The sequence below is a fragment of the Sceloporus occidentalis genome, unplaced genomic scaffold (assembly GCF_023333645.1).
Source record: "Sceloporus occidentalis isolate IW3139 unplaced genomic scaffold, rSceOcc1.0.p SCAF_152, whole genome shotgun sequence".
Taxonomy (NCBI): Eukaryota; Metazoa; Chordata; class Lepidosauria; order Squamata; family Phrynosomatidae; genus Sceloporus; species Sceloporus occidentalis.
This window is the reverse complement of record NW_028317132.1, coordinates 1,550,050-1,575,724: the sequence shown is the minus strand read 5'-3', so window position 1 is coordinate 1,575,724 and position 25,675 is coordinate 1,550,050. Positions and strand designations below refer to the sequence as shown.

Sequence of the window (25,675 nt, the reverse complement as noted above, 5' to 3'; positions counted from 1 at the left end):
GACTTTTTAGTAACATAGAGAAGGCATATAAAAACTGTTCAACGGTGCTCAACAGTATGCCCCAGAGAATGTGTATTGGGAAATCCCAGCAGAAGTGCTGGTCTCTGTCCACTTCTGTCTGTGGCCCCAGAGACTAAATGTGACAACCTAACACCATCCGGCCCTGCCACCCCAGCTGAAGTGCTGGCATTAGGGCAGAGTGTTGCAGGAGACAGGGCAGACGGCTCACCGTGAGCAACGTCTCTTGTACCACCCAGAGGAAGCAGGAATCCAGCAGAGTCCCATGAATTTACATCACGTCACATGACCCTGCTCTGTTCCTGCTTTCCCTGGGAGGTACAAAAGAAGCTCAACACAGAGGCAAGCAGCAGCCCCTACGGAAGTCTGTGAGCGGCACCAAGAGATCTGCAGTTCAGGTAAGGGGGTAGGGGAGGATGTATGAACAAGTATGCATGATTGAAGAAATGAATGAGTAAATAAATGAGTAAACAAATGAAAATGATCTGTAAATGAATGAATATGTGTGTAATTGGCGGGGCATGGCACAGGGAGGCTGTTTTGGGGGCAAAGATGACTTCCAATCTGGGTGTGTCTAAGTGTGTGCGCATGTGTGTGACTGGCTGTGTGCGTTAGTGTGTGTGTGTGCGTGTCTGGGTGTGTGTTAGTGTAAGTGCCCCTCCTGAGGTAAGACTCTGGATCCGCCCCTGACACCACCAAGGATAAACAGTGTTCCCTGTACACTGAGGCATGGTACTTAAAAAGCAGGGAACTCAGCAGAGGAAGATACCAGCAAGATGCAGCAGACTGAAATCAACAGAAGTCAGCAACAAAACCTGATATATGAATGCGGTACCTTAGATCAGAATGGATCATATTGACAGTCAAGGAGATAGTAAGTGTACATGGGAAAATCTTGGCCAAGCTGACATACAGTATGTTTGGTTGATTAGTGGGGAAACAACTTGGCACCTTGGAGCATGAATCAAGTGATTTCATAGTCTGCTAATTGGCATGTTAATGACACAGTGGACTTCATGCAGTCTAGGGACCTTAAAACTGCAATGGGGATTTAAGAGTTATAGCAGCTTGCTTTATCCAATTCCATGCCCATGTAACAATCCCTCCAAGTTTTTAGGTAAATCCTCTTTTTACTGGCAAATTAATATGGTACCTCATGTTGTTTGTGCTTGTACTGTCTAAAAAGTGTGATGTTATATTAATTGTACAGTATTTTTAACTTTTTTTTTATCTGGTATCTCCTACTACAGTGTAATTCACTTTATCGATTCTCTGCAGGGCCAGCAAGACTCTCACTCTCAGACTTCCTACAGGGCAAGGAAGAAGGAATCTCTGGATACCTCCTCCTCAAATCTGTTTACCTCTTATCCAAGACGGATCAGGTAATATCAAATGAATCTACATAATGAATAATAATTATTATCTTTCAATAGTGCTAGCATTTAACACACTGCTTTGTACAATACATGCTTAGCTAACTAGGAAGGTGATGATGCTAGGGCAATAATAAAACACCAATATCAACTGCATATACCCAACGCTGGCTTTTATTATTATTTTTTTTTATGTGAACACAAGACAGACATAAGCTTTTAAAGATTTTTTTTTAATTTTTCTTTATTTTCTGATTCTTGTCTTTTGGAAAACCAGAAGGTTCTTTGTTGTCTTATCAAGACGGGCCTACCCGAAGTGTTTCTTCAAAGCCTGTATTTGTTTCTCGCCTTTCCTCTTGGGCAAGGAGTGACTCCAGTTTTGCAAGCGTTTGATAGCCTTGTGCAAGACATCTTCATAAAGGTGGGTATTCCCCGGTACATAGTAGAACGCGGAACTTTTGACTCTAGGGAAAGTTTCCCCAATGCACATAACCAATGGGCTTTAGGCAGTGTGACATTTGACATGTGACGCACTTGTGATGGATGTAACCAAGTTTTACATTTTTGAGATATAATATACTCCAGTAGGTCTAGATTTTCTGTATAGCACAGACCATGAGGGCCGGTGCATACCTCGCTAGTGTCTTTGACAGAAGAAAAAGAATAACATTCATAGCAAATTAAAAATAACTATAGAAACCTCAGTTGACAACAGCAGGGGTGCAGCGTAGTGTAAACGTATAGAAAAACCTTTGGTCAGCAATCTTGCTCAGATCCCAAAATAATATAACATAAGACACATATTCATGCAATTAAATGTGATTTATTATCCCAAAACATATTTAAAAATAATTTACTTCAGTTAGTTTAACAGTACGGGGAAAGCCCGTATCAGCATCAGTTGATGCCAACAATAGACAGTTCAGAATGGGTGGAACGAATATGCAGTCAGACGTTCCAGGTGATCTTTGAATTAATAACTGGGCAACAGATTTTGGTCCAAGATCTAGCAAACCTCATACATATATACAGTGGCTATAAAAAAGTGGTCTACACACCCCTGTTAAAATGCCAAGTTCTTGTGATGTTAAAGAATGAGACAAAGAAAATCATGTCAGAACTTTTTCAACCTTTAATGTGACCTATAACGTGAACAATTCAATTGCAAGGCAAACTGAAATCTTTGAGGGGGAAAAATAAAAACTCACAATAACCTGGTTGCATAACTGTGTACACCCTTACATTAATACTTTGTTGAAGCACCTTTTGATTTTATTACACTAATCAGTCTTTTTGGGTAGGAGTCTACTAGCATGGCACATCTTGACATGGCAATATTTGCCCACTCCTTTGCAAAAGCGCATCAAATCTGTCAGATCACCCCACAGATGTTCAATTGGATTCAGGTCTGGGCTCTGGCTGGGCCATTCCAGAACACTAATCTTCTTCTGGTGAAGCCATGCTTTTGTGGATTTGGATGTGTGCTTTGGGTCGTTGTCGTGCTTTTGTCCTCCTCCTTACAGTCCCTTCAGGAGGAGGACAAAACTGCGAAGTAATAGCGCCAATGCATAAAATAAACAATTGCTCATGCAGATAAAATTAAAATTTGAAAACAAACATTTGAAACAGAACTGAAAACTGATCCCGTAAATAGGTGAAAGGCATAAAAGAGCAGAACGGCCTCAAACACATCAATAAAAATGCAAGCCCACTGGATAACAGACTTAGTTTTAATCACCATTACTGAGAACGTCTGTCACTGTGTTTCGGAAGTACGTGTAGCGATGTAAGGTTCTGGCTCCAGCGGAAGTTGCTGATACCGTTCCTGGGGAAGCAGCCCAAAGAGGAATGGGTGACTGAGCTGGAGGTGATGGTCCACACAGAGCTGAGGTGAGATAATAGATATCGGGCTCTGCGGTGGTACGCAGCACAGCTGTGCCCGGGGCTGGAGGATAAAGGTCCCACAGGTGGCTATAGCTTCGGCGGCCTGAAAATGCTGGGCAGCTGGCTCAGATCCCCAACCCTGGATTCAAGGGGCCCCACCACCTTGTCGTCTCCCCAGCAGCTGAGAAGGCTCCAGAGAGAAGGTGCAGTTAGCAATTCTCTCCAGCGGCAGCTATATTTTTCGGGATAGGAAGAGGTCAGGCAGGTGAGTACTGCTCTTGGAGGGGCAGATTGTTTGGGGCACCAGTTTTTGGAGGGCATTGATGGGCCAAATTAACTGATTGACTACGGAGTCAACCCGTTTGGGGTCTCCTCTCGGGTCAGTCCCATTCGGAAGGGGGAGAAATGTGACGGAACCCTCCATCACTGGGGCCACTGGAGAGGCCTGACAGCCAGCCTCCTCCCTATTGACTATGGGCCCTGACTTTGTAATGACTCTGTGGCTACCCCTAGCAGTATATTATCTCATCACTTGCTGAGGGGATTATCCCTGGCAGACAGCCAGGATCTGTAACAAGGGAGTGACTGCCATTGTTTTACTTTAATATCAGACCCCCCCCCATTGTGCACTATTATGTTGTCCCCTGCCCTTCCCACCACTACAGACATTTACTGTAGCCAAACCTTGGAACGGATTTCAGCCAGTAATAGATAGTGGAGGTTGGGACCCCTATTGTATTGTTAATCCCTTTACTGACCCTTTTGTCTCTGGGAGGCAGATCAAATGGACGGTTTGTATCCCAACATCTTGTTTTATGTTAATGCTTGCTTTGCTGGCTATATCCAGCACTGTGTGTGAAAAATAAATCAGTCTTCGTTTTGGTTATACCCTACACTGAGTCTCAGCTAGTGACTGGGAAAGAGTGTGTTGTCCCAGGCTAAGGGAGCACAAGTCAGCTCTGTCGCCTTTCTTCCGGGATTGACTGACAGGGCCGCAGACTTCAGTCACCCAGACAGGGACATGGATCTGGCATCAGAATTCCAGGGGCTGCTGCGGGTCATCCTCTCCTGCTACACCAGTGCTCTGCCTACGGAACAATATCAGGAACTAAGGCAACAGACTTGAGGGTCACTATGGGAGGTGGCCCTCCAGGAGGCTGTTATAAGCTAGGGTCGGTGTCTTTTAAGCTCCAGACAAAGGATTAGAGACCAGCGGGAACTTCGGATGTCATTCCTGGGACACCAACCCCAAGAGCAATGGGTATCCGAATTGGACAAGCTGGTACAACAGGAGGTAGAGCTGGGCAACCGATATTGGGCTCTGGAGTGGCATGCAGAGCAAGCATATTTGGGGACTGTGACATAATGGTCTCCAGAGGGCTATGATTTTGATGGCCCTGGATTGTTGTGAGAGAGCCTCACTGATTTCTTTGAATTCGACAATGAAGGGGACTCTGATCTGGAGGACATTGGAGAGGCATATGCTCGAAGTCTCGAAGAAGTCCTAGAGCTGAGAACTGATCTGGACTATCTCGTCATGAAAGAGCGGCAGCTGGAAAGGGCATACCGACAGCTGCTAGACCGTGTTTGGCGGACTGCCCCAGAGCCAGAAGAAATTACAACACCAGCAGAAGCGCTGGCATCAAGGCAGAATAGTGCTGGTCTCTGGCCACTTCTCTCTGTGGCCCCAGAGACTATGGTAGTGGATGGGACTGCGGTCTCCACTGACACAGTGCCAACAGAAGCACTTGTATCAAAGGTTACAGATCTTTCATCTAAGGATGTTAACCCAGGAGCGGTGGATGAGACTGGGTTCTCCACACCTGGGTCCCCGAAATGTTGGCAGTTGTCCCAGATAACCACTCCAACCGGGAAAAGAGTGTGAGACACAGTGCCAACAGAAGCACTTGTATCAAAGGTTACAGAGTGTGGGGATTTAATTGATCTTTCATCTAAGGATGTTAACCCAGGAGGGGTGGATGAGACTGGGTTCTCCACACCTGGGTCCCCGGAATATTGGCAGTTGGCCCAGATAACCACTCCAACTGAGAAAAGAGTGTGTTGTCCCAGGCTAAGGGAGCACAAGTCATAGGAGGTAGTCGGTAAGACTAGCCAGTTCCGTCACACCCTTTCTTATGTATAAGTGTATGTGAGCATGGATTTTTAACATATGAGTGTGTGTGAGCATAGATGGGTATGTGAAAGTGTTTGTGTGTGAGCATATATGTTTAAGTGTGTGTGAGCATTTAAGTGTAACTGATGTGAGATAGAGTGTGTGTTAGCATGAATGGTGTGAGAGGCATTGTGTGTGTTAGAATGACTGTGTGCGTGTATGTTAGTGAGTATGAGTAAGTGTGTGCATTAGCATGTGTACATTTGTGTGTGTGTTTACATATGTGTGCCAGATTGTATGCTGGAAGACAAGGCAAGCTGGGGGGGGCAAATATGGCACATATTAGTTGTTTGGGGGGGACTGACAAACTGTGGCCAGATATGACACCGGTAGACTGTTTGAGGTTTAGGATGGCATTGATAAGTTGCTTGGGGCAAATGTGACACTCACCATCTGTTTGGGACCAAAGTTGGCACTGTGAGACATGTTTCTTGGTGATGTTAGGGGGGCCTGGGGCAATTGCCACACCAGGGCCATGTTGTTTCTAGTCATACCCCTAAACCCCATCATAAATAATTTCAATTTAATTAAGATTCATTTTACCTTAACCCTTCTGCTAAGAAAACAAAATGAGTTTTAGTTTGGTTAGTGAGACCTTGGTGCAGGACTACATTATACACTCTTAAATTCAATCAATATATGATGTGCTTCTTACACCCAAGAAAATGGCACCTTACAAGTTCCAAATGTAAAACTCTATATGAAAGTATAGGCAAGTCATTTTGCATCCTGAAAATTTCAGATGCCACCTAACAACAGAGAAATATTCTTAATTTTAGAACCCAATATTTACCTTTACTGTTTTTGCTTAGTGTCTGATTTTATCTCTATTACAGACTATGCTGAATCTTTGTAGCCAAGCACAGGGTATAGAAGATCTTACCAAGTCTTCAGACTTTGAGTATCTGCTCAAGGCAGCAGCATCAGGCTGGGATTGTTGTGACATTCGCTGGAGCGTAGCAGTTGAGAGGTTGTTGATCAAAGTGTCTAAAGCATTAGCTCCTGGATTATTGCATTACCTCCAAAGTGAGTACATCTGAAAATTATTATTATTAAAACGTATTATTATCCTCATCATATTTTTTGCTTTGTATAGTTGTTGATTGAACTTCTCAGATCAAATTTAAACCAGGGAAATTTTACACAGAAATATATAGAACAACTCTTTTCTTATACCTTACAAATGGAAAAACATGAAAAAGAAACTTGGAGTGGCCCAATGTGAATAATATCAGTAAGAATGCAGTGAATAAAACAAAAATAGATACATTCTAATAATAATATGAGGATCTTGTGATCTCCAATTATTTATTTCAAATCTTACATAAAAAACAGTGCTCTCTCTATATAAATAGTCTGCAACTTTTCTTTATATTAATCAGATGTGCACTTATACTTTAAGGAGCAATATACATTGCTCTATTTTTCTGCATATGGTAAAATAATTCCACAAGAAAGCTGGCACTTTAAAAGTGGCTAAGGTGGCTAAGAGAGACTTCAGTGAATTGCTCATGAGGAGAGGTACATTCATAAAAGAACTAATAAATAAAACATGCAAGCTAAACATAGATAAACAGTGTGACGGAAGCCTCCATCACTGGGACCACTGGAGAGGCCTGACTGCCAGCCTCCTCCCTATTGACTATGGGCCCTGGGTTTGTAAAGGCTTCTGTGGCTACCCCCAGCAGTATCATCTCATCACTGGCTGAGGGGATTATCTCCAGCAGACAGCCAGGATCTGCCATCAGGGAGTGACCACCATTCTTTCAGTTTAATGTTGTATAAATCAGTCTCTCCCCCACCTATTGTATTGTTAATCTCGTTACTGCCCCTGTTGTCTCTGGGAGGCAGATTAAGGGGGCGGTTTGTGTCCCAATATCTTGTTTTATGTTAATGTGTGTTTTTCTGGATATATCCAGCGCTGTATGTGAGGAATAAAGCAGTCTTTGTTTGGTTTTACCCTACACTGAGTCTCGGCTAGTGACTGGGGAACCGGGGAAAGTGTGTGTCCCAGGCTAAGGGAGCACAAGACAGCAGAGATAGTCGGTCTGACTAGCAGCTCCGTGACAAACAGTATATTTATTATAAGGAATAAAATATTGAGATAACACAGAGGAGTATGTGGAACCACAAGGGGTCTCTCATAGATCAATTTAGCAGAGTTCCGTACTGTATTGAGAAGCACAGTCCTCATGCACGCATAGCTGATTCATAGCTCCTCCATAGCATCTCACATTAGTATACAGCTTCGACCCTCATTCAGGAACAGAAAGTATTTATTACGGCAGCTTCGTTGGATACTTGTTTCACGCATATTTCATTAGTAGACAATTTGAATTGTAAAAAGGAATGAATATAAATAATATATCAATATATGCAAAAATATACACTATATGGACAAAAGTATTAAGACACCTTACCATTATGCTGAAGGAGACATACTAAGAGATTTTGTGGGAACAGTTTGGGGAAGGCCTTTTTCTATTCCAGCATGACTATGCCCAAGTGCACAAATCAAGGCCCATAATGACTCTGTTAGAATAGTTTGGTGTGGAAGAATTTGAATGGCACTTCAACCTCATAGAACACCTTGTTATGGACTGGAACAGAGATTGCAAGACAGGCCTTCTCGACCAACGTCAATGCCTGACTTCACAAATACTCTACTAGATGAATGGGCAAAAAGTCCCAAAATCTTGTGGAAAGCCTTCTCAGAAGAGTGGAAGCTGTTATAGTTGCAAAGCATGGATCAACTACATACTAGGGTCTATGTATTTAGAATGCAATGCCATAAAAGTCCCTTTGGTTGTAATGGTCAAGTGTCCCAATACTTTTGTCCATATAATGTACCTAATCACCTCTCGTGCACCTCCTACCTGTCATCCTTACCAGAAACCTTCTTTGCAGCCATAATATTAACACAAGAATTTTGAACCAGCCCATCAACGATACTAACATACTTATAGAAACATACTTTACACACCCACTAACACATCTACATATATACACTAACAGACACTAACTGACACATATTAACACACACTAACAGAGCTGGCCTTAAGTGTTCTGGCGCCCTGTGCAGACTACTCCTCTGGTGCCCCCCATCCCCCCCAAAAAAAGAAAAGGATCTCCCCCCTCTCACTATCTCCCACCTCTGTCCCTTCTCACTGTCTTCCCCCCTCTGCCCCTTCTCACTATCTACCCCCCTGCCCCTTCTAACTATCTACCCCCTCTCCCTATCCTTACTTACCTTGTTGCCGGAGTCCTGCGGTGGGAGCGGGAGGCGCCCGTCTTCCCGCTCTGCCGCGTTGCGCGCTTCACAGCTGAGCGCCAGAATAAGTCCGGCGCTCAGCATCAAATGCCGGCACCGCGACGGAGTCACGGAGAGTGACCGCTTGGCGCCCCTGCCCAGGACTCAAATTAAAACACCGGGGTTTTTTTTGTTTTAACTTTATTTAACATCCTCCGTGTTAAATAAAGTTAAAAAACTTTACTTAACATGGAGGATGTTAAATAAAGTTAAAAAAAACCAAAGAAACCCCGATGTTTTAATTTAAGTCCCGGGCAGGAGCCCCTGTTGCCATGACTCCTTACCTGCCTACCTAGTACTCTCTTATGGCTAAATAACCCTGTGTCCCCTAACCAGACTCCCATGAACTAGCTGGCTTTGGGGGTTGTACAAGCCAGGAAACGCTTGATGCTCCTGACAGGGACCTAGTCGCAAATTCATGGAACTGTAGGGAGGCTAATAACCTCCGCGATGCCCACCGAAAACTGGAACTGCGTTGCTATGGACATCCGTTGTCCTACTATCTTGCTCTTTTGAGGTTACATTAAGCACATGGTGGGCAACACTTGGTGCTAGTACCGAAACCCTGGTTTTATTACCAAATCTTTTGGACCGGGGTTTACCCAGCTGCAGCAATAGAACTGTGGCCCAGCTACAGTGTCTCACCCCGAAATAGTGACTCTTTGTTGGCTTGGCATTGCCGGCCATAGAACTGTATGTCAGCACCAGGCTGTCTGGTGGTTTATGAGATTATACCCCTAATCCTATTATATAAATATCTGTGCTGTCTTTAATAAACCCTGTCTCAGCTTGTGTTTAGGAGAATATGAAGGGTTATTCCCTTGAGTAATTGAGCTTTCAGCAGCAATGAAGATCTCTACTGTGGAGCTACTCATTCTAAATATGGGTCTCTGTCACAACACATACCGTATTTGCCCGAATATAGGCCGAACTTTCCCCCCACTTTAAGTCTTTAAAGTGGGGTTGCGGCCTATAATCAGGGTTAGCGCAGGGATGCACAATTCGTTTGACCTGACGCCCCTCCTGAGAGCTTGTGTGGCTTTTATTATGCCAGTTCATAGATGAATGAATGCAGCCAATGTAATAAAATGCTCTTATAAAGCAAATTATTGTTACCATTATTTCACTTATACATTCCACATATGATTTTGTTCCATTTGGGATTGGAAACTCCAGACAGTATTATGCCTAGGAATCATATTTAAGGGGGTGAGAAGGGAGCTACATACAAGGCCAGCGGGACCATCATGCATTCTTTCTTTTCTGATGGTGCCAGAAGACTGGCGGAAAGCAGAAGTGGGACTAATATTACAAAAAGGATACATGTAATTACAAACCTGTGAGTCCGACATCTGTGATGGGAAATTATTTGATTTTGTGGTTTTATTAAGGTCAGGTCAGACTAACTTGGATTTTAGGAAGATGAAAGCACAAATATATAGCAGGGTCTTTAAGTAGATGAGATTTACTGTATTTGCTTGATTATAAAATGACCCCCCCAAAACTTGAATATTAATTTAGAAAATGCCTGAATATAAGACTACCCTGTAAAAAAAACGTTTTATTAGTAAATATTAATTCACATGTAAACTATTTTTTTAATTTACTATTTTTCATATTTAATAAAAACTATGATTTAGAAAAATGCATTTTTTTGTTTTTATTTCCTTTTATATACCAACCTGCCCCCGAGTTATGCACATCTGGCTCACGGCTTGCTATTCTGCCCCCAAGATATACCTTATACCACCTATATGCCACTCTGACTCCCTGATATGCCAATCTGCCCCTTATATCCCCCTATATGCCCCGACTTACTGATGCATCCCTAGACTTGCCTGTGCTCCAAACTCCTTGGTGTCAAGTGGGGCAGCTGGTGGACATTACGCAGACAACCTCCGCTGCTACCGGGAACTTCTGCTAGGGCTTCTATGACTGAGCGTCACACCGGTGCTCCATCATAGAAGTCGGGTGTAGACTAGAGGAAGTGCCGGGTAGCAGCAGAGGTTGTCTGTGCCTGTAGAGAGGAGGATCTAGGTCCCCTGCAGCGCTGCGGGGGATCTGGATCTTAGTCTTATAGTCAGACCTCTATTTGACGTCTGATTATAAGATGACCTTGAATATAAGACAAGTGGTATTTTTCAGAGCAGTTGCTCTGAAAAAACCTTGTCTTATAATCGAGCAAATACTGTATTTGGATTCTGCTAAAACACAGGATACACTCTTTCATAAAAGGTTACTGTACAAATTAAAAGAGAGGTTTAGTGTTGAACTGATGAACAGGTAAGGTTGGAGCCAAGTATACAGATCATCAACAGCAGGACTAGATGGCTGAGAGTAGGCACTCAGGTAACACAAAGTAGCTTAGTCAAAGCAAGCCATGGTTGATGGGTAGAAGAAGGCAGACGAGCCAGGGTGAGTGAATTGGAGAAAACAGCAGTAGTCAGGCAAGCAATACACAGATGAGTAATAGATGAACAAGATGGATTGAAGTGTCGGCTAATGGTTGGGGGAATATAAAGGGTTAATCCCTTGAGCAATCAAGCATTCAAGGCAAGGAGGATTTCTATGCAGTCCGAGTATTGCTCTCTTTTACACTTGGTCCTCTGACCTTAACGCGGGGAGGTGAATCAGAGAGCCCGAGGTTGTTATAGTATCCCCTGAGGCACTCTGCACTTTGAGTGGTGTTGCGGAGGCACATTATTTTTTCTCGCTGTGCACAGGTTAGTAAGCGCACTATACTCCCTTCTTCATGCACTTTTTATTTTACCCACCCTTAAAATTGACCAGGTGTATGGCTGGTGGTGGAGGGGGATTTTTTTGACTTAGCAGTCATCTGGCTGGGGCCTGTCAATAACACTGGCACATATTGTACCTGCACCTTTCTGTTTTTTTTTTGTTTCAGTGCACGTGTGCTTTTCAGTTTCGGAGTGAGTTAAGCACCACTAGGTGGTTAAGCACCACAGTGGAACTGAGTTTCTGAAGACTCTATCTGGTTTTGGTGGAGTGGATAAGGTCTTCTGGCCCCCACTCCCCTTGAAGACTTCAGTGAGTCTCTTCTAGGGGAGATTCTGGAAAATTCGGTCCACCCAAGGCTTCAGAGAAGGCCATATCAATATATAATTTGTGTGGGTACACTAAATATGGAAAAGGGAAATCATGATTGAAAATGGCAACAAGCGCTTCAGTCACTTAAGAGAGAAAACTCTGTGGTTACATAGGCGTTAACGATAGTATTCAGAGGGTTGTTGGACTGCAGCAGTTGATAAAAGACCGTGTTGGTATTTGCAGATGATGACAAAACTAGTCTGAACTAGATGGTACTTCCCTATAAGGAGATTTGGTGAAACTGGAGGATTGGGCGGAAAGTGGCAGGTGAGCTTTAGTGTTTAGAAATGGAAAGATATGCATTTTGGAACAGAGGAAATGTGTAAATCATACTTTAAATGAGGTTGTGTTAGGAAAGTAATTAAGTGAAAAAGACTCAGCAATAATTGTAGACAATAAACTTGGCAACCGTGTTCAATGCCAGTTCAATGTTCAATGTCAGCTGCTGCAAAGGCCCGTAATATATGTATAAAAATTAATTGATTTGTGGGAGGGAAATTTACATTAAATTTCCATAATATAATTTATATAGCACCAGCAGATTTCATAGTACTGTCACAATAAGATGTAGTTAAAATAAATGACAATTTACAATGACATAACACATGTGAACACATACTGATACAGAAGGGAAAGAGGGTCCTGCTGTTGTGCGCTTACAATGTATTCAGTGGTTGAGGGCGGGTAGTGAGACAGTAGGAGAGGACTGCTTGGATGAGTTGATTGAAGAAAGGATGTTATTTGGAGACATCTGTTGATCTTGCATTTGGTTTGATTAAGATGCTGGTTGAAAGTGTTAGGAGGAAAGTTTGTATGCTTCTCAGAAAAGGTGGGTTTTTAGAGAATGTTTGAAATTATAGCACAAGGGAAAATGTCTGACAGAATGAGATGAGGAATTCCAGCGAAGTAGTACCGCATGTGTGAAATCCTGAATAAGTGCACCATAACGGTAGAAGAGAGATGCAAATCATGAGAGGAATGAAGAAGGGGGTTGTGGTGAATTGGGATATGAGAGTAGAGATGTAGGCGTATGAAATTGATTCTGGAGAGTTAGGGGATCCAGTGGAGTGGTTGGCACAATGGGGGAGCAGATAGAGAAAGATGAGGAAAGAATAGATTCAGGGTATATTTCTCAGGTGAAGGCAACAAGATTTGGTGAGTGATTGGATATGAGGATGAAGCTGAGAGCAGAGTTGAGTGTGACACCCAGGCAGTTGTCTTTTGGCTGGATAGTGGCGTTGTCAATGGAGATAGAGATGTCTGGAATTATACACAGAGGGTATGGTAAGCTCATTATTAGAGATGTTATGCTTCAGGTGATAGGATGCATGTAATTCTGAAAAAGTTGCTGAGGCAAGTTAAAAAGGTCAGCAGAGGAAATGAAGACTATCAGTTGTCCAAGGGAAGAGGTGTAGGAAAAGAGGCTTTAGAACCTCCAACAGATAATCAAAGATTATAACGGTATAGTTTGATTCGAGGAAGGAGACTGCATTGTCACAGATGCCATGAGCATAAAGGGTTTGCAGGAGGAAGGGGTTGGTTGACAGTGTCCTGCAGGCTGCAGAAAAGTCAAAGATTATAAGTAGTGAGACTTTTGTTTTAGCGGCAAGGAGTTTATTAAAATAAAAGGGGGCTATTGCAGTGGAAAGCTGCGGACGGAAACCAAATTGTAGAGGTTTAAGCACAGAAAGAAAATTAGTCAATTAAATAGTAATTGTTCCAGCAGCCAGGGGGAGATGGGAAACTGGATGGTCGTTTGCTGGGGATGTGGGATAAAGGGAAAGTTTCTTTAGGAGAGATAATGTTTTTTTTTTACTGTATGTTTATTAAGAAGACTGTGATACACAATATGGTACCAATATGGTACCATAGTAACATAGTAACATAGTAACATAGTTCATAAGGTTGAAAAAAGACCAAAGTCCATCAAGTTCAACCTATATACATATTGTGTCCCTACTGTGTTGATCCAGAGGAAGGCAAAAAACCCTTATGAAGCAGATGCCAATTGCCCCATACCAGGGGGAAAATTCCTTCCCGACTCCAAATATGGCAATCAGAATAAATCCCTGGATCAACGTTCTGTCCCTATTAATCTAATATCCATAACTTGTAATATTATTGCTTTCAAGAAACACGTCCAGGCTCCTTTTGAACTCTTTTATTGAGTTTACCATCACCACTTCCTCTGGCAGAGAGTTCCATAATCTCACCGCTCTTACTGTAAAGAACCCCCGTCTGTGCTGGTGTAGAAACCTTCTTTCCTCCAGCCGTAGAGGATGTCCCCTTGTTATAGATACAGTCCTGGGTATAAATAGGTCCTGGGAGTGATCTCTGTACTGCCCCCTTATATATTTATACATAGTTATTAAGTCCCCCCTAAGCCGTCTTTTTTCCAAACTAAATAACCCCAATTCTGATAATCTTTCTGGGTACTGTAGTCCACCCATTCCCCTTATTACTCTGGTTGCCCGTCTTTGAACCCTCTCCAGCTCCACTATATCTTTCTTGTACACTGGTGCCCAGTACTGTACACAGTATTCCATGTGTGGTCTGACTAGTGACTTGTACAGGGGTAGAATTATTTCCTTGTCGTGGGCATCTATGCCCCTTTTGATGCACCCCATGATTTTATTTGCCTTAGCAGCAGCTGCCTGACACTGGTCGCTACAGGTAAATTTACTGTTAACTAAAACTCCTAAGTCCTTTTCCATGTCAGTCGTCCCCAGTGTTTTCCCATTTAATACATATTCCCAGCCTGGATTTTTCTTCCCCATGTGCATAACCTTACATTTATCTGTGTTGAACATCATCTGCCACATCCCAGCCCAAGCCTCCAACCTATGCAGATCCATTTGTAATCGTGCGCTGTCCTCTATTGTGTTAACCACGTTACAGAGCTTAGTATCGTCTGCAAAGATTGATACTTTACTATGCAATCCCTCTACAAGGTCATTAATAAATATATTAAAAAGAATAGGACCCAAAACTGACCCCTGTGGTACCCCACTAGCAACAGTCACCCACTCAGAGTATGTACCATTAATAACCACCCTCTGTTTCCTATCACTGAGCCAGTTACTTACCCACATACACACATTCTCCCCCAGCCCAAGCATTCTCATTTTATGTACCAGCCTTTTATGTGGCACCGTATCAAATGCTTTGGAAAAATCAAGATATACGACATCCAGCGATTCACCCCGATCCAGTCTTGAGCTCACCTCCTCATAAAAGCTGATCAGGTTAGTTTGACAGGACCGATCCCTTGTAAACCCATGCTGATATGGAGTCATACATTTATTTTCATTGAGATACTCCAAAATAGCATCTCTTAGGAAACCCTCAAACAGTTTACACACAACAGAAGTTAAACTAACAGGCCTATAATTCCCCGGGTCACTTTTTGTCCCCTTTTTGAATATTGGCACAACATTTGCTATGCGCCAGTCCTGGGGAACAGACCCTGTCACTATAGAGTCCTTGAATATTAGAAATAGGGGTCTGTCTATTACATTACTTAACTCCCTTAGAACGCGGGGGTGAATGCCATCTGGACCTGGTGATTTGTCTGTTTTGATTTTTTTTAGGCGGCACTGCACTTCTTCCTGCGTTAGACAGGCGACATGTACTGAGGCATTTATCTCATCCTGCTGTATATTACCTGGCATTTCATTTTCCTCTGTGAATACAGCAGAGAAGAATATATTTAATAGATTAGCTTTTTCCTGATCCCCATCTATAACTTCTCCCTCATTACTTTTTAAGGGGCCAACGCTTTCATTTTTAACCTTTTTACTATTTATATAGTTAAAGAACATTTTGGGGTTTGTTTTACTCTCTTTGGCAATGAGTCTTTCTGTCTCCAATTTTGCTGCTTTTATCTGATTTTTACATATTTTATTTTTTTCCCGATAGCTTTTTAGTGCTTCCTCACTGCCTTCCTGTTTTAGTAGCTTAAATGCCTTTTTTTGCCATTTATTGCCCCCTTTACATTTTTATTTATCCACATTGGTTTTCTCTTGTTCCTGACTCTTTTATTCCCATACGGTATGTACCTTTCACAGTGAGAATTTAAGATATTCTTAAAAATCTCCCATTGAGTGTCTGTACTCTTGTTTTTGAGGACATTTTCCCAATTTACAGTGTTAAGGGCTTCTCTTAGTTGATCAAACTTTGCCCTCCTAAAGTTCATAGTTCTTGTGGCTCCTCTAAGAGTTCCCTTATTGAAGGACAAGTTATAATGCATCATATTGTGATCACTATTTCCTAGATGTCCCCTGACCTGCACATTAGTTACTCTGTCAGGTCTGTTGGTTAATATTAAGTCCAGTAGGGCACCCCCTCTGGTCGGGTCCTGTACCATTTGGGACAGATAATTATCCTTACTTATAGTCAGAAACCGGTTTCCTTTATGAGATTCACAGGTCTCGCTTTCCCAGTTTATGTCGGGATAGTTAAAGTCCCCCATAATAACCACCTCATTGTGATTAGCTGCCTTGTTTATTTGCTTTAATAATTGATCTTCTGCTGCTTCCATTATATTTGGTGGCTTATAGCAAACCCCGATCAGTATTTTATTATTTTTCTTTCCATATATTTCTACCCATAATGACTCCACATTATCATTTCCCTCACATATATCCTCCCGCAGTGTGGCCTTTAGGCTGGACTTTACATAAAGGCAAACTCCTCCCCCTTTTCGTTTTTTCCGATCCTTCCTGAATAGACTATACCCCTGTATGTTAACCGCCCAGTCATAGCTATCATCCAACCATGTCTCTGTTATACCCACTATGTCATAATTTTCTTCAGACATTATTAACTCCAGTTCGTCAGTTTTATTGGTCAGACTTCTGGCATTAGTAAGCATACAATTTAGAGGTGTATGTTTTTTTTCCCTATGAAGCCTATCCCTATTAACTATTCTAACCCCTCCCTCCGCTCCACCCCCAGGTACATTTGTAAGCCCCAGTTCTCTATCTACACTATCTTCCCCTTCTATATTGTAGTTTCCCTCCCCCCCTTTCCCTAGTTTAAACACTCCTCCACCCTTCTGGCCATCTTCTCCCCAAGCACAGCTGCACCCTCCCCATTGAGGTGCAGCCCGTCCCTACCGTAGAGCCTGTATCCGACAGAGAAGTCGGCCCAGTTCTCCATGAACCCAAACCCCTCCTTCCTACACCAGCTTCTGAGCCACTTGTTTAGCTCCCTAATCTCCCGCTGCCTCTCTGGTGTGGCACGTGGTACAGGTAATATTTCAGAAAATACTACCTTGGAGGTCCTTGCCTTAAGCTTGCTACCTAAGTCCCTGAAATCATTTTTAAGGACACTCCGCCTCCCTCTCACTTTGTCATTGGTGCCAATGTGCACCATGACTGCTGGGTCTTCTCCAGCCCCTCCCAGTAATCTGTCAACCCGATCCGCGATGTGCCGAACTCGAGCGCCAGGCAGACAACACACTGTTCGGCGATCCCGGTCTTTGTGACAGATCGCCCTGTCTGTCCCCCTAATAATTGAGTCCCCCACTACCAGCACCTGTCTGGCCTGCCCTGCGCTCCTCCTTCCCTCCTTACTGGAGCAGACACCCCTCTGGTGATCAGAGGCAGTGACTTGCTGCAGTACTGCTAACTCTGAACTAACATCCCCCTCATCTGCCAACCGGGCAAACTTGTTGGGGTGTGCTAGATCAGGACTAGCCTCCCTGGCGCTTTTCCCCCTACCCCGCCTTCTAACTGTAACCCAGCTAGCTGCCTGACTGTCCTGTACCTCCATCCCACTATCCTCCCCCACCTCTACCTGCGAGAGAGCTTGCTCAGTGAGCAGCAGACTCCTCTCCAAGTTGTCAATAGATCTCAGTGTTGCCAGTTGCTCCTCTAGACTCAGGATTTGTGCTTCCAAATGAGCAACCCGCACACATCTCGCACAGCAATATGCACCCTCGAAGCGCTGCTCAAGGATTGCATACATTGAGCAAGATGTACACCTGACCGCATTGTCAAACATGGAGGACATCTTGGCAATGGGGATAACTCAAATAACTGGCAAAAACAGACAGTAAGGTGCAATATATATATATAAATATATGGAATCACAAGGATTTATACTTTACCCTCCTTCTTGCTTTTTAACTCCTTCTTTGCTTGTAACTCCTCACTTAGAGATGTCACTTAGGAGATTCGCCCCAGCTCAGGATTCGCTTGTGTGTCCAAGCTAAATGCAACTGCAAAAGCCAAGCAGAACTCACAGAGGGTAATCTCATGGTGTACTCCATGGTGCTCAGGCTGTCGATGGAGTGATGGGCCAGCTGCTGCACCTCCCTGGATCCTCGTGGGCGTTGCAGTTGTGGGGCAGAGGCCAGCGGTGCTCTGTCCTGTTGCCAGCGATTCAGCTGGGGCTAAGGGATCTGTTGAGTGGGCCTGCCACTGGGGAGGAAGGACAATTTCCTTAGCTCCCTGAATTAGGATCTGCCGCTGGGGAGGAAGGACAGATTCCTCCGTTCCCAGGCGTGTGAGTTGCTGCTGAGGAGACTGGCCGGCTGCGCCATCTGGCGCCATGCCTCCTTCATCCCCTCCCTGGCGTTCCTGTTGCCGCTGGAGAGGTGGGCCGGTGGAGAATGCGGGTACAGCACTGCTATTGTCTGTGGGCAGAAAGCATGAACCAAATGGACAGCTGAATGGATGCTGGTGACAAGTGCTACACCAGATCCAGGAACCCCAAACGTGACACAGTGTTTTGTGGCCTGAGGCTACCAGGCTGCATTGGATGTGCCAGAAGAGATTACCCAGAAGATTGAAAATTGCAGAGACTTCACCCTGGTGCAGCCACTTTAAGGATTCAATTTCCTCCTTTAACTCTTGTGCCTCAGTACAGGACCCTGCGCACTGTATATATGACTCTTGTGCCAGTTTCAATGGTTCCTCATACCCACTGTATTTTGGCTGGCATGTGAAGTATGGAAAGGACATTTTATTTCTGTTTTGCTGTCCTTTTCCCGTCTTGTATTAGACAGTCTCATGCAACAGAAGTCTCTGCAGACACAACACTGTGTCACGTTTGGGGTTCCACATGTGGGTTTGTGGGTTCCACATGTGACAAACCCCTTAGCCTGAGGGCCATAAATGTCACTTTTAAGGGTCTTAGCACAGTCCTCTAGGACAATCAGACGCAGGAACACCAGCTTTCTGCTGCCCGATCTCCCGTAACAGCTTCCGCCATGAAAGCCGGTAAGCTGTTACAGTTGAAAGTGCCCGATCACGCGATCGCGCAGTTGCAAACGCGCGATCGGGCATTCCCTTCCGGGTTAACGTCACTGCTGACGTAACCCGGAAGGTCATCGGAGGACAGGATATCCACTGCGGGGATATCCTGCCCTCCGATGAGGCACAGATACGCTGCGATCTCTGTGCAGGTCTGTGAGGACCTGCATAGAGATCACAGTGTGATCGGTGCAGGGGGATCGCGGGGAGGGGAGTGAGAAACCATGTCTCTCACTCCCCCTCCCGTCCTGAGTTAAAATAATAATATATATAATACCAAAAAAAATTATAATGTGAGCTGTGATGTCATTGTGACATCACTGGCATGTTCAGGAGGTCCCTAGGAGGACCTCTAACCATTTCTGTGTAAAAATAATATATAAAAAAAAAAAAAAATTAAAAATAAAATAAAAAAAAAGATATAAAAAAAGATAATAAAAAAATTATTAAAAAAACTTACTTCCCATTGCCCTAGCATAACATCTAGCCAATATAACCCTACTGCCCCCGTTCACAACCCCCAAACCCGTTAAGCCATTAAGCCGTTAAGACACCTGAATTAATAAACTTGGTGGGGATTTTACATCACTTTACCTAATTTTGTGAGGATTCAGAGGGAAAATGTAAAAAAAAATTAGTTTATTTTTCTAATCTTCGCTAGTTTTTACTAAACTTCTCATTCTAAATTTTCAGCTAATCATCCAACTATGGTATCAAACGAAAGCTCTATCTCTCCTTGAAAAAACAATATATAGTTTGTATGGGTACACTATTCACAGGAAAACCGACATACCCCAAAAATGGCAAAATTGCTCTGGGCTTTGAGGTACCAAAAACCCCTGGGATTGAAGGGGTTAATGTCCAGCACCTGGGCCTGATGCAGGTCCCATAGGAATCCTGGACCGCATCCTGCAGACTTCTTGCCACTTGGAAAAGTCGGCATGGATTTTCCACAGAATGGGGGGAACGGAGCATTGGCCCACCCTGCTCTCCAATTGGGGTCTCACATCATCTATAAAAGCTAATGAAAAAAACTGCTAATTAGATTCTACTATTTGTCCTGAGTTTAAAAATACCCAATGTTTTTATGGGGGTTTTTTTTGCACATTATGGGGCAATAAGTACAAGTAGCATTTGCTATTTCAAAACCATTTTTTCCAAATGTAATTCTTCCCCCATGTGCCATTTTGGGTGTTTTTGAAGCCGTCCAATGCAATTTACCCCAACAACCCACATATTTTTGAAAACTAGACACCCCAGGGTATTTCAAATGTTAGTATTTTAACTCTTTACAAGCAGTAATTCTACCGCAAGTCTTTGTCAAACTTTGTGGTAGTAATTTTTTTGATTATTGTTCCACACAAATTTTACTTCATGTATGAATTTATAGCTCCTGGTATATGTCACTGTCACACAACACCCCTATATCTGTTTAGCAACATCCCCTGAGTACAATGATACTCCCAGGTATAGGTTTGCCTGGCTGTCTGGGGGCAAAAGGACCACATTTGGTGCAAGCACATTTTTCCATCTTGAACTTTGACATTTGGTAATCCACTGCTCATGCCCTATTTAGTACATCTTTGAAGCTGGACAATTCAGTGTGCCCTATAAAACCATATATTTTTGAAAACTAGACACCCCTCCTCCTCATTCTATGCACACAATTTACCATAAGCCTTTATCAAAGATTGCAGTAGTATTTTTTGTGTGTACATTTTCCCACACACGTTTTACTTTAGGTATGAATTTACAGCTCCTGGTATGTGCCACTGTCACTGTCACTGTCTCCTGAGTACAGTGATACCCCACATGGTTTGTCAGGTTGTTTGGAACGTGTGCATTTTTCAAATTGGAAATTAGACATACGGTGTGTCAATTGGGACATTGTTGAACCCGGTCAATGCAATTTACCCCATCAAGTCATACATTTTTTTATATATATTTTATTTTTTGAGGGCCTTTTTTTTTACATTTTTGGAACTGGATGGTGACATCAGTGGAAAATTATTTTTAAAATTAATTTTATTTTTTTCATTTATTTTACTAATGAATTAGAAAGCTTGGCTCCATTGACTTGCATGGTTGAATGCAGTACCTGTATTCAACCTGCAAGTGGAGCCAAAGTTCTCAGGAGGGTCTGGAGAGAGCCTCAACAAAACTTTTATTTTTTGAAAGGACGTGCCGCCATCTTGCAAGTGGTCACGGTGTATCCTGGGGTGGGAGTTTGGTGTTGCTGAATGCCTCACTATTGAGGCATTTCAGCGACACCATTTAAGTTTAGGAGGCGATCGTTGATCGTTGCCTCCTAAACTCTTTTAAAACGGGCGTCAGCCACCATACACTGTATGGCGGACAGTGACGCCCTGGGGAGGGGCCAGATATGGCCTCTGATGTTGATCTCAATGTTGCTGATTGCCTCGACAATCACAAACACAAATATGGAAAGTATGGGCAATGTCATACTAAAGTGTGGGAGCATTTTGAAACTGTGGAAAATGGACGCACTGTAAGGTGCAATTTAGTGATCCGGGGTAAGGTGAAAGGACATCTCACCCATTCTGGAATGAAACAACACCTACGTACACACCACAGTACATGCTTCAGGGAGAAACTGTCAGCATTGGTGACAACAGCAAACCCACAATAACCACCCCTATTCTTCCTTACTTGATACTCAGCACACAGTATTCAAAGTAAGAGGTTCTAGTGCTGCTGTTCCTTCTGCTTATCCCACGACTGCACACGCCTGCATGGACAGGCAATGTTTAACAGGTTCCAGGATACAGAAATGATACTTTCAATCAATGGATGAAATCATATATATAGTTTATTAATCAAATCAAGATACATGTATGATAATCAGCAATGAAAGGAATGAAACAGATTACTCTTATATCACTTCCTGCACTTGGAGACCCTCAAAGCTATATGCAGCTTAACAGTGCGAGAAGGATTGCATGGCTAAGGAAACAGCATTCTCATGCTTACTCCCTATCCTGTCAGTCTGGTTTCTCAAACTACCAGCATTCCTAATTCAAGGACACATGTTTCCACCATTCTAGAACATGTCCCAGAGCTGTAGCTAGCTCCTTTTGCGCCCGAGGCAAGAATGGAAAATTGTGCCCCCCAGCTATATTTTTACAGAGGTTATTTTATTTTCACTACCCTTACACACCTGCCCATTAACACACATATACACATACACTACCCTCACACAATCCTGCCTTTACCACACATATACACATAGACCAGCTTACAAACATACAAATACCTACACTGCCCATACACACCCCAGATTACAAAGACACACATATATACACACACTGCCCTTACACACGGCAGCCCTTAAACACTGCCTTTACACACACACCTGCCCATTAACACACATATACACATACACTGCCCTTACACACACACATACACTGCCCATACACATACACTGCCCATAAACACACCTGTGCTTATAAACACACATATACACAGCCCTTACACCCCTTTCTTCCCATCTCTTATTTTTCTCATCTTCCATCTTCTTCAATCATCTTCCATCCTGTTATAGGAATGCAAGGTCTGTCACTCCAGGCCTTTGCTTTAGTGCTTCCTCATCATTATGCGTCAGCTATTGATGCAGAGCGTCATATCCCGGTGCTCTGCATCATTTGTGGGTGCGTAGTGATAAGGGGGCATGGAAGCCGATGACTGAGGTGACAGACCTTGTGTTCCCTAATTGGGCCGGTTAGAGGGGGATTGTGTTCTCCCCAACCAGCCTTGCTTATCGGACACCCAGACCAGCGCTGAAGGTGGCTGGGTGCGCACTGACCACAGGGACGCCCGATGAGCAGGGCTGGTCGGGGAGAGCACAATTGTGCATCTGCCTCGACACTCCCCTGAAGAGCGGCCCAAGGGGAGGTGGCCTCTCTGCTTGCCCCTCCCCTCCCCTATAGAGGTATGCTACTGTTATTTTAGGGGCTTTGTGGTGAATCACATTGCTGGCAGCAATGTGATTCACTGTGGGGCCCCTAGAACACTGGGCTCCTGGAAACTGACCAGTGTGCCCAATGCATTTGGATGGCAACTTTAATGTTGGGCTGGTTAGGGAGACTGCAGCTGCTCTCTCACCTCACCCTTCCTACGTAGGGTAACATTTAAACATGCGGTAACATTTTATTTCTGCTATTCAGGGACACACTGAAGCGCATGAGATCACACACACATGTGTGTGTATATATATATATATATATGCGTTAGAAATGCATTTTTAACTACATAATATGTAGTTATCTCTTTGAAGTAAAGACTGTAAGTGAAATATGATTTCAAAATAACAGCTAAACTGGCAGTTTCTTTAATATTAGCCCCTGCTGCCAATATATATTAATATTAGACCCTGCTGCTGATATATATTTTAGACCATGCTGCTAATATATATTCTATTAGCCCCTGCTGGCGATATATATTACTATTAGCCCCTGCTGCCAATATATATTACTATTAGCCCCTGCTGTCAATATATATATATATATATTTTAGCCCCTGCTGCTAAGATATATAAATATTAGACCCTGCTGCCAATACATTTTATAATGAAAAAAATAGACCATACGCAAGCATTTCCATGGGCCCCGCTCCATACTCCCTAGCATGCAATCTACTCCGGTCCTGCACCACAAAATAGGTGTAGATCAAATAAACAACACATAAAACAGCACTTGCATGTATAGATCAACAAACAACAATATTTGCAGGTATACATAAATAATATATGGAAACATAGCATAGCAGGTATAGATCAACACAAACCCAGCTTTGCATGTATAGATCAATTGATATTCACATGTGAATTCAGCACTGAAGGCATAAAATCAGATTTACAATTCCTGTATTTGAAGGTTTACAATAATAATGTATGAAAACATGGCATTACAGGTATAGATCAACTGGAAATCACATGTAAATTCAGCACTAAGGGTATAGATCAAATAAACACATTGCAGGTATTGATCAACTGAATAAGACATACAAACCCTGAATTTGCAGGTATACGTAAATAATGTATGGAAACATAGCATAGCGGAATAACACACAAACCCAGTTTTGGAGGTATAGATCAATTGGAATTCACTTAACAACTCACTTAAAGGTATAGATAAAAACCCTTAAATTACAGGCATGGATCACAGGTTGCACAATCCAAAGCCAGCCCTGGTGTCCACACTGCCCACATAGAACCTGACCAGTACCCAGATAACACACATAGGACTTGCCATCTTTGTCCCTAGCATGAGTGAACTTTGTCCCATAAACAACCTGCCTGTGCCATCTTGGTCCCCAAGGCGCAAACACCCTGCTTGTGCCATCTTTGCCTTTCCACAAATACACACAAACCCTTTTACAATCATTCACTAAATTATGCTTTCATTCACATAATTCATTCACACAATCATTTATTCTCTCCCTCATTCATACTCTCACTCATTCAGACAATTCATCCACACATTAATTCATACTCTCACTCATTCACACAATTAATCCACATATTAATTCATATTCTCACTCATTCACATAATTCATCCACACACACATTCATTCACTCTCTCACTCATGCTCACTCTATTTATTTCAATATTCATACTACCCTCTTTCTCACCATCTACCACTAACTCTATATTTGAGAAATTAAGTAATGCACCAAGGCTGCATGTGCCTATGATATGCCCTACTGCTGCTCCTCTTTCACCGTCCTTACACCTGGAGAATTTTTTTTTTTTCCAAACAGTTCTATAATATTTGGGGAAATTCCGTCCTGTTCTAAGGGGCTGCATGTGCATGTGATCTGCCAGTGCCTACTCTTTCATTGACCTTATTCTGAGGTATTTTAATTTGTGTAATGTTGATGAAATTCAGAGCTGTTCCAAGGGGCTGCATGTGCCCATCATCTGCCAGTGCTTGTGCTTGTCTCCAGTGCCCTACTACTACTGTAGTAGCTCAGCCATAGAAATCCTCCTTGCCATGAATTTCTCAACCTCTGTTATCCTCCCCCCAAGCACTAGTCCAGATTTAGTGTTGAAAACAACACAAGTATTTATTTACAACCACAATCATATAAGGAGTATAATCTAGTCAAGTTACCGCCGCCTCCATACAGTTCCTAAGGCCCGCAATGCTTACCTGGCAAAGATTCCTCATTTCAGGATGTTCCCAAGGGCAATCCCGGGGTATCAATGTGGAGCTCAGGGTCCCAGGGTGCTATGATTAACCCCTTAATGACAAAGCCCGTACATGCACGGGCTCAAAATGCATTTTTTTGGCGACTGCCCATTGTCCTTAACGGGTTAAAAAAGAAATTCCTAGCCGCCGTACACAGAAACGGAGAATAATATAAGTAACAAAATTACAGAGCAGATGGGATCAATTCTTTTTTACTCTAAAATGGGATATCAGTCTTGTGCCTGGATGTGTCTGTCTGCCAGTACCTGCCCTGCTCTGTGCTCTGCCCTGTGCTCTGCCCTGCACCTCAATGCCCTTCCTTTCTCTGGGTTATCAATTC

The 25,675-nt window shown here is 43.2% G+C and overlaps 1 protein-coding gene across 1 annotated transcript in view; it reads left to right on the top strand.

Moving 5' to 3' along the window:
* Nucleotides 1-21,508: 21,508 nt before the first annotated feature.
* Nucleotides 21,509-25,675, top strand: part of WDFY4 (WDFY family member 4) — a 171,677-nt gene continuing 167,510 nt past the window's right edge. Inside the window, exon 1 of the mRNA XM_089500353.1 lies at nucleotides 21,509-21,659. Within this exon, the coding sequence (XP_089356479.1) occupies nucleotides 21,509-21,659 (151 nt within the window). The remainder of the gene's footprint in view (nucleotides 21,660-25,675) is intronic.